Source organism: Achroia grisella, unplaced genomic scaffold, assembly GCF_030625045.1.
Source record: "Achroia grisella isolate CSIRO2021 unplaced genomic scaffold, CSIRO_AGI_Agris_v1 utg1573, whole genome shotgun sequence".
Taxonomy (NCBI): Eukaryota; Metazoa; Arthropoda; class Insecta; order Lepidoptera; family Pyralidae; genus Achroia; species Achroia grisella.
The window spans coordinates 1115622-1126047 of NW_026712655.1; the positions used below are offsets into that span (position 1 = coordinate 1115622).

The following is a 10426-nucleotide window of genomic DNA, read 5'->3' on the forward strand; positions in this document are numbered from 1 at the left end:
AAATTATAAATATCATATTTTCAATTTGCTCCTCCTTTTGAATACTTACGTATTACTTATAGTAGATTTTTTATTGATATTTGCTCATACAATGACCAAACATTTCACTTTTATGAAGTTGATTCTATTATTTTTATTTGATCTTGATTTTATATAGTAATAATATTCTCCTAAATATTATATACCAACCATGTTAATTTCTCAGTTATACTGGAATTATACACACATATAAGCGATCTATTTACATGGTCATGAATCTTTAGTAATTACATTATAGTATATAAACTCTTTGAATAGTATTTTACATTAAAACTATAACATTATCACAATTAGTATCTGAAATAATTATTATTATATTAGTCAGCATGATTGATTTATTGAAACATTTTAATTTGGCTCCCTTTAAGGCCTGTCTAGCAGTCTATCCACTTTTTACAAATGTGGTAACAATTGTCTGAGATACAAACACTCATTTGAATCACAAACTGAATTGTGACTTAGTTGGTGGAATGTGTAATTCGGAAATATGGGCACCACGGACAGTAAATTTATGAGTATTTGATTGAATTGATTTAACATTAGACTTTTTATTATATTAAACATCAGAAACAGTTATTAATACTATACATCTAGTGATTCTATGTTCTAAACAAGTAACAAAATTACACAACAAATATTCAATAATCAGTTCTTCCCTAAAGTAAACATATCTGTACATAAAAGTAGTGTTTTAAGAATAAATTATGTATTCCCAATTTTTTACATCTTATTAACTATTTACGATAATATAATTTTGGTAATTTCATGGTTACAAAGCCATCCAGTATAAACTATTTTAATAAATATATATATACTTTTAAATCTCATTAGATAACACCAATTCTTCCATCCCCATATGGCCACGATGTCTCCATACTCGATATCTAGCAATATCTTTACGTGTTACCATGCCAACAACCTAAAAGAAAATAATTAATATTAAAAAGCCGGGTACAACAAGATTTGTCAACACTCATACAACCGATCTGTCTTGTATAGATTGTAGAAGTTGGGTAGACCAACAAAAACAGAAAATTTGATGTGTAGCTTTTATTCATCTATCTAACTTCTGTTGTACTATTGGCATATGGGTCTTGTGTCGGATTTGTCCTCATTGTTAAAGTGTGACGTGTCAACACCTATTTTGGCAAGATGGATCCTACCAAGTGAGTATGAACTTTATATTATAGTGACAAATTAATGCGCACGCGCACCTTCGTCTGCATCACATTTTATAGCCTATGTGGTATTCTAATGTATATACTATATCACAGTAAAGTTTCATGAAAATATGTTCAGTATTTTTTTCGTTATAATTACTTTATTTTATTTTCCCAAAGCAAAGACATTATACAATTAATATATGTACCTATTTAATATTTGCGTTTTCATTAAAATTCATGAGTTACGTGTAATATCTTGTGTTTTAATGTTTAATTTTACAAGTTTAATAAGCATAAGAATGAATTCCGTTTCAGTTTCAGCCAACATTACCTCATTGACATCATTCACAATTGGCAAATGCCTGAGACCCAGTGCTCGGAAAAGGCGAAATAGGCGCGGCAATGAGGCACGATGTGGGAGAGTGTACGGCGACGGGTTCATGTATGGTCGTAGGTCGATTGTGCAAGTTTTCTCCCAATCCGATATCTCCAACTATATATATACAAATATTTTATATGGTTCCTGTGCTGTGTATAATTATTAGTAAGCACAATATATAGCTAAATATTATTAATAAATTTGTTAATAGTTAATTTAATTTTAAAATCATTTTTCAATGACATAATCCAATAAATTACAGATGGCATTTACCGCACAGATCATTTACAGAAGTATAAAGGTTATATTTACCTCTTCAATAGAAGGGAAACGAGGATACTCTTTCCTAAAAATGTTCATGTCCACATTGAGATTCGGCCATGATGTATTTGCATTTTCATTGTATAGTTTATTTTGTATTAAGACTATTAATTGAGAGCGTAGTATTAAGCCTCTTAAACGTTTGTATGTAGTGACTTCGGTCTGAAAATAAAACAATATTGTTAAAACAGCTGTTTTCTCTGCCTACCTCGTACCGTTCACGGCATACATATGTATCTTGTAGCTATATTTGCGTGTTTGCTTTATTTGTCTTCCCATTTTTAATATATTTATGTAGCTAACTAGTAACTGGCGCCTGTATTTAGGCAAGCATCACGTGCGTCAGTGTGCGCCGCCTACCGAATCAAACCACTAAAACGTCTCTGTCGTAATTTTTGAAGTATCAAAAAATATAAATAAACTGACATGAAAGTTATAAATAAAAAGTATATAATACGTATACCTAATTTTAATGATAGACGCGATAATAGTATTTATATCGATAAGATTTAAAATGTGGATTATAAATAGAATATTCAATTTTAATATGTTAATTATTTTGACAATTTAGAAAATTGACAAAATAATAAAATTATATGAAATGTGTCGCATATTGTGAAATTTATTTTAACACTGCGACGAAACTCTATCATCATATAGCTCTCCACATTTTCTGCAGCAAACGCTAAGATATCTTTAAGATTGGAATGATAATCGTAACTGTCGGGTTTATTGTTATCCTAATATATGATATAAAGAATAATAACATCATCTGCGAGCGGCGGGTCCACGACCGGGAATCCATTGTAAGATACAATACGCAGCAACTCGACGATATGGCCGACATTTTCGACTGTGCGCAGCGTGAATACTGGATGTGACATCACTTCGCTGGCATAGACGTTGTGCGCTAGCGGTGGAGGCTCCCACGGCAGCAACGGCACAGCCGCCAGTTGAATATGGATGTCATAGATACCCTGTTCATAACACATTATATTTTAAAGCAAAAATGCATCATCAATTCAGGTAAGAAACTAAAATATGAGGAGTTGAACCATTAGTCTATTTGTAGACGTCAATTTAGAATTAAATACTCAGTTCTATAAACTAATTACAAGTTTTAAAGACGATTAGTTAACAATAATTTCTAATTTTCAATTTATCGGGAAAAGTAAGTACATGCGTTTCTGTTCAATGGTAGTTTTAACGAACATATCGGCAACATCCAGTTATGATATGTTCGTTAACACTGAAAGAAAATTAATTATTCTTTTTGCAATTGATAAAGGATTACAATACAAATTATGTCAGGATTAGGTAATAAGTTTCTTCTGCGAAATATGTATGATGTAAATTAAAGATTAGAGATTAGATGTCAGTATTATCACAATAGATGACCTTTATTATTCATCTCGTGGGATGAGATATGTTATTTCTATTCTATTTGCTCTATCATTCAACAATAAGCGTGCATACTTGATTATTCGCATCATTATAAATTTAATATTTACCTCGGAGAAGAAATCACCAACCCATTTCGCTACGACCAGAGTTATGATAATCGGTAGCGCGTTGGAGATCTGTCCAGTTGTTTCAATGATTATGACGGTGAGTGATATTGTCATGCGGACTACACCACCCAACTGTGCCGCGGCGCCTATTAGTGCGTACTTCGCCGAATTTATTGGCTGCAAGTTACAAAATAATCAGTTGTTAGTAATTTACGTAACAAAATGATCGCTTAAAAATATATTTATGCTAACAGTGATCGTGGTTCTGATTTATCAAAACAGTTGTTTCTGATTGCATGCATAAATAATCACCTCAGGACAATTCCCACAGCACCATCTTGACCCAAGTAAAGCTAGCTAAAGCTTGTGTTATAGGTACCAGATAACTGATACAAATACATAGTTTTATTTTCGTCATCAAACATACTCATGAATACAAATGTTTATGCCGTGCGAGGAATCGAACCCGCGACCATCGGAAGTAAGGCGGTGTGCGAAACCGCTAGACCACCGAGGCCGTCAATATGTATTTATTTTCTATTGTACCTATTAGCTTGGGCTATCAGACTAAACGTTCTAATCAATTCCACTTTGCTTACCATCGAAGGCACCATAGCCTGCATGCCAAGCGCCAGAAGTCTGCCCCATGCTGCCCCCGTCAGTAGGTTCGGTATGAAGAGCCCACTAGATACAGCCAAGCCGAAGGTCCACGTGGACAGCAGGAAGTAGCACACCACGAAAACGGCGATCGACATGGGTTTGTACGACCCTAACGGATCGTGGAGAAATGACCGCACAGATGCCTCAGGCGTTTGGAACCAGATTGCTGCCATTACTGAGTATTCTCCATCCGCACAATATAGCTACAAAGTAATATAATATTTAAAACCATAATATTTTAAATTACCTTAAAAAAATTTTAAACTGTGTAAGAAAAGGAGCAGACAGTTTAATACTGTATAGTGTAGTCTAGCAGCTAAAATAAATTTAGACTTTTGGTGCTTCTTTTTAACCAATTACTTTTTATGTAGGTATATATATAAAAAATTATAATGACTTAGGAAATGTATGTTCCCAAATTGGCTCTTAATATGATAAATACATGAATACATCTTGTATGTACGTATGCAGTGTATTTTATCTATGTTTAAAGGTTCTAATAACAGAATGTAACATGCATGTGTGTGAATACATTTTAGTCTATAATTACCTGTAAGGGAACTTTAGTAGGGTCCTCGCCGAGAGGTCGACAGTCATTTAGTAGAAACATCATGAGAAAGCCGCAGGTTGCACTGGCTGCCGCCACCATACACGCCTCTACCACACGCAGCCACGGTGTCGAAATATATCTATATTAATTTCCATAATTAATAAATGCTTATCAATAACAATTTTCAATCAACTTTTAATCAGAAGGAGATTTTTAATTTGACTATATGTTCTGCATTGTGATATTTTCAATCATTACTATGGTTTAATTACTTGATAATACTTTCATAATTTATTATTTTTATAATAGGCTTCTACATTTAATAGAGAGATACATGCAATGAATACACTGATATGTACATGAATACATACATACTATGTTTTTTTGTAATTGGAACTATTACATACTGCAATTCTGATTACAGAACAAAATTGGTTAAAAGTGCAGTACAAAATCTTACCTTATACGAAATACAGCAAGTCTATAGTTGATGTAATTCCACAGCGCTCCTAATATCCCGCCTATAGCTCCGAATAACATGAATATAGGCAGTTCATAGAATTGAAATGGGAACGGTTCCATTTTTCCTAAGTTTAGCAGACCTGAAACAAGACGCTAGGATGTAAGAAAAATACTATATATCTAAAATGATTCGAGGAAATACCACTGTAAATATAAAAAAGTTTTACACTTAGTTGTAAGTTGTATACATAAGCATATTACGCTAACATAAATTTACTTTATTTTTAAGTAATAAATAAACGCAATGATTTTCTTTTACAGAATGAAGAAAATAAAGATTACATATAAGATACATATTCAATTTTATTCACCTGGAAAACTTAATTCTCCTGGATGTCCATGATATGTAGACAAAGCGAAATTCAAAGTGAACGTAGCTATTACTGTACCAAAGAATGTTCGCCATGTTAGTGCTTGGTTCCAGAAACTAGCACCTTCTTCCAACGAGAAGAGAACACCTCCTGCATGCATATATAAATGTAATTAATGATAGTAACTTGTTGACATTGCGAATGTATTTAAATGCTTATATAGGTAACAACTACCTATTTTTTTTATACTACTTACATGGTAAGTTGCAAAGCAACAGCCCTATACATCGTAGTACACATGACTGTTACCCATTCTAACATCGTCACATCATATCACATTTACCATACCACGATACGAGATGTCAGATGTTGCTTATGCTTAACATATAACAGATCTAACTTTACTCGATCATTAGAATTTCGTCATAATTTTCATAAGCATTTCATAGTTGTTTGACTGTTATTTACTATGTGATTGAATAAAAACGGGAGCGCCAATTAATTATATGCCCTTATTATTACAGGTACCTGATTGTCACAGTAGTCTATGATGTGACCAACATCCTTAGGTATCACTTATTGTCCTGTGACTATTCCACAGAGACTGAGTCAGAATTTATTAATAAAATTTATTTTATTGTTACTAGAGATTATCACTCTATATAACAGAAAATATATAATTGAGACATTTGAGCGTTGACGTGCATTAATCTTTACATGGAACATTATATTGTATGGTTATGATGTTCATAAATCTTACCAATTGGGGCACCGAAAGCTGCCGATACACCCGCGGCGGCTCCAGCTGAAACAAATTCTCTCTTCTCGTGATCATCACGGAAGTATTGAAATATCTTTAAATCCTTATTAAATGTAGTGCTCTTTCCTTGAGATATGCCAGCTGCAACCACAGCACCGCAATGTATCATAGGGCCTTCCTAAAATAAAATGACAGTGTTGACTTTCTATCAGGTGGGAGAAGATGATCCGGAAAAGTGATATTAAATGCATATCAGTAAATGTTTCTTAATATAAAAATACAACATAACTATACATAAATACAACATACATTTATATAATAAAGTATCAGATTATTTAGGCAAACACAATATTTTACACCTATTGTATTATTCATATTCCATAGTACAGGTTAATAGTATTATAATGGTAGGAATTATGTATGTACCCAAATAAAGAGTGTAAACTAATAACTGAAATAAGATTATTAAGTAATTTTTTGTAACTTCCAAGACAAACAAGGTGATAACCACTATCGAATTTAAGATTACTTTTATTCTCATCAGCTACTAAAATCCCATGCATGATATCTTTTAAGCTCTCTGTAGTTAACAAAGTATTTTCATGAAAATAATCAAAATTTTTACCTTTCCTCCTGCTAATCCACCTACAACGGCAGTTATCACACCTATAGCTTTCACTATTAAAGTTTTAATTCGAACAACTCTCGGCAGCTTCACTCCATTCAGGTAACACTTGACTTGTGGTATACCACTCCCACTTGCAACAGGCTAAAATACATACAAATTTACTTGAATACAAGCATTTCAAACACCATATACCAATAAAATTTAATTAACTAAAATGATATTTTGCTGTAATTGCAACAACATTTAAAATACAGCCTTCTAACAATTATTCTTTTGGTTTTTATTATAAAGTCCATATAAAGAAAGCAATGAGCTAGATTTTTAATATGATAACAAATTTATAGAATCTATTGCAGTGTTACTTACCTCAACATATGCCACCAGTACTGATCCTATAAATACAACACATATGTTTGACAGTACCCATAATAAATATGGAATGTAAAGCCTGTCCATGAGTACATATTTGTCAACAGCTGTATTATGATAATAAGGATTATATTAATATTCCACCATGTTTCAAGTTCAGAATATATACAGTAAGAAACAACATCACTTGAAATCAGACATAATAAATAATAGTTCTTGCATAACCCTTGCAGGTAAAAAATAAATGGATTATGTAAATTGAACTACAAGGAAAAAAAATCTGCAAGTTTGTGAATAATATAGCATGAACTCCTTTTAGAAAGTGTTTAGTGTTGTTTCACAATATGCCCATATATCTGTTCTACAGGTAACCTGTATGTCAGATTTCAGGTTTATTTGCTATATAATGGTTACAAGTAATTTACTAGATTATAACAGTAAAATCTGTATTAACATAAGTTAAAATTTTTTTTATATATTAATTTATATGATGAACTGGATTGTCTCAAAAAATTACTATGGCAAAGATGCATGTCCAAGGTCCGGACAGCACCAACATTATTATTGAACTTATTACATATTTCTTTTAAATAAAATATAAGGGCCTTTTTGTTAATGAATTAATGTTTCAGAAACTCAGATAGGATATACTCTTTACATATATATATATCAGATATAATTAATAAAAGGATACATTTCTTCAATTCCTTATATTTAATGCTTGAGAATTCTTCTATACATATGTCAATAAAGAATGCAATTAGTGCTGTTACTGCTCCAATTAGTAGTATAATGAACCATCTTGCCATATCCTTCTTTACTATGAATGGATAGCCCCGTTTTCGCTCCTCATCTAATAGTAAATGATTCTCACAGGTGTCATAGTCTAAGCTCTAAAAATACATTTTCATATAATAAAATTAAAATATCTAGATACTACAAAATTAACATTAACAATGCAGATGATCCAAAAAATCACAATCAGATGCAAAATAAATTAATGATTATTAAATATCTGTAATACTTCATTATTTTTTCATGTCAGTGGTATCCTGACAATGGCGGTAATAGTTATTAATAATGGTATATTAAATGAATATAACAATAGAACATATAGAAAGTAAGTCTTTTACTTATGGTCTATAATACTATTAAATACATACTTCATATTTAGCTGACAGAATATTCATGGATCCAGGTTCAATCTTTTGTACAGGGTGTCTTCGTCTGATGCCATGACTACCATGGAAATCATCCGAGTCTGAATTCTGAAAAAAAAATTGGGTGTACAATAGATATGTAAGACCAATATTGTAAAGTGCCCGTTATGTTAGTAATGTGATTAACATATATCAAAGTAATATTAGAAAATTTATGATTAAATTGAAAAAATAAGTTATTGAATAATTAATATATTTACCTCATAATTTGAAGTAGTGTTTAACTGTGCGTAATTAGACGTACTTGGTTCATCATTACTCATTAATTGTGCTGTATCTGAGGTGCTTCCAGTGGATGTACCATCACCCACAATAAAATGCACGTTCTCGTTCGAGTTATTCATTTCCGAAATAATTCCACAGAAATAACACTCAAAATATTCACGTCATATTAGCATTATTTATTATTATTTTTTTAACGAAATATTTTTATGTAACATACTTACTTCTAAAGAAAGAAATAAAACACACTGAACATGTAGACAGAAACAAAGAACAATAAATGATACTAGAATTCTAAACAATTTTGTTGTTTTACTATTTAAATTGATATGTCACAATGTATAAATTGAAAGAATACTTAATAACAACAGTATATTATACATTTAAAATGCTTCCGAAAATGTAAGTACATAAATGTGAAGTCATAGCGTTTTGACAATTATTATAAAATTAATTATTGAGAATTTACAACAATATTCTATTATTTCTCTTTCACAACATACAAAACATAGTATAAAGCGAGTTGCCAGATACTGGCTGTTCATAAACGCCAGATATCTCATATATGTCGGTTAAATTGCCGCAAGGTCAATATAATATTTGTCATTAGAATAAACGTTAAAAGGTGAGCATTCAGGAACTTTTATGTTTTTAACTATTAAAGTATCGTCATGCTACTTTGCAATTCTAGTAGTTACTAGTAACTGTAGTTATCATTGCAGGAGAGACGAGACCGAAAAGGTTAACAAGTTACTATAGCCATTAAAACCAAAATAATTAAATAGAAAATATTTATATGGAACATATTTTTTTATTCATGCAGTCTACATGTAAAAGATGACTAAATATATACACAAACACACTCCGAGTGTGATTTAAAAAAGGGTCAAACAATAATTGACAAATAAATTAATTAGTTTCAAGGGTTTGTGCATAGAAAATTTTGATTAATCTTCAAGAAATCGAATAATTTTAACAGCCCAAGAGGCAAGAAATGGCTCAATCTAGCAACCCTCACAAATGTCTGTCTCTGTCCCTCACTACAGATGGTTTATCAGTGTGTCAACTGTCAATTTGACGTTCATGTCAATTAATCAAAATCTGAGTGAACCCTAACAATACTATAGCAAAATTGTTTGTTCTTAATTAAGCAAGAATATTGTGTGGACACCGTTGTATTGTAAAATAAACTTAGTTATCCAATCCCTATACATATATATTACAATATATTTATAGTTTCCCTAATTTGCCTAAACCAATAATAATAAAAATGGTAGTGTATTATACCCTTTAGAAGATTTAGGGTGTAACAGTAATTCAATAAATAGGGACAGGCTACCTATATTAACATAGTTTCTCGTTTAAAATATGTTGAAGGCAAAAATTTTTCACTTATATATAATTATTGTGAAAATAGATTGTTTATTTTATTTCGAATAGTCCAAGTTTTTATATGCCTTATAATAAATTAAAATGATAAGCTATTGATTCTACTTTTCATTACACTTACAAAAAAACAAAGAGAGCAACTTTTCCACATGAATAAAACAAAATTGATTATCTTTATTTTTATTTATAGCATTAAATAATGTTGAAGACTGTTCTTGTAATTAATTGGCTACTAGTACTAATATTTTTTTATATACATATATTTTATTTACACATGACTACACAAATAAAATGTCCACCGTCAAACTTATTCAAATAATCATGCGAACTGTATTGTAGCATTATCTTTGTAGAAATAGAATTACTGATGTCTTTAATAATT

At 31.0% G+C, this 10426-nt stretch overlaps 1 protein-coding gene across 1 annotated transcript; it reads right to left on the reverse strand.

Annotated features, from left to right (window-relative positions):
• Window positions 1-844: 844 nt before the first annotated feature.
• On the reverse strand, window positions 845-9176 carry LOC131841134 (H(+)/Cl(-) exchange transporter 7). The gene is made up of 15 exons (XM_059189383.1): window positions 8634-9176; window positions 8377-8481; window positions 7908-8106; window positions 7211-7320; window positions 6842-6985; window positions 6217-6394; window positions 5457-5606; window positions 5084-5225; window positions 4624-4762; window positions 4013-4276; window positions 3414-3590; window positions 2670-2879; window positions 1894-2064; window positions 1534-1695; window positions 845-958 (listed from the first exon to the last, which is right to left on the reverse strand). The coding sequence occupies exons 1-15, from the start codon at window positions 8775-8777 to the stop codon at window positions 857-859; spliced, it is 2397 nt and encodes a 798-aa protein (XP_059045366.1). The 5' UTR covers window positions 8778-9176; the 3' UTR covers window positions 845-856.
• Between the last annotated feature and the right edge of the window lie 1250 nt (window positions 9177-10426).

Bases quoted from the DNA above. Each gene is read 5' to 3' on its own strand.
- LOC131841134 (XM_059189383.1), bottom strand. From the start codon at position 8,777: ATGAATAACTCGAACGAGAACGTGCATTTTATTGTGGGTGATGGTACA. The intron at 5,607-6,216 runs GTAAGATTTATG...ATATGCATGCAG, and splicing joins AGCTTTCGGTGCCCCAATTG to GAGGTGTTCTCTTCTCGTTG. The intron at 3,591-4,012 runs GTAAGCAAAGTG...TGTAACTTGCAG, and splicing joins AGGCTATGGTGCCTTCGATG to CCAATAAATTCGGCGAAGTA.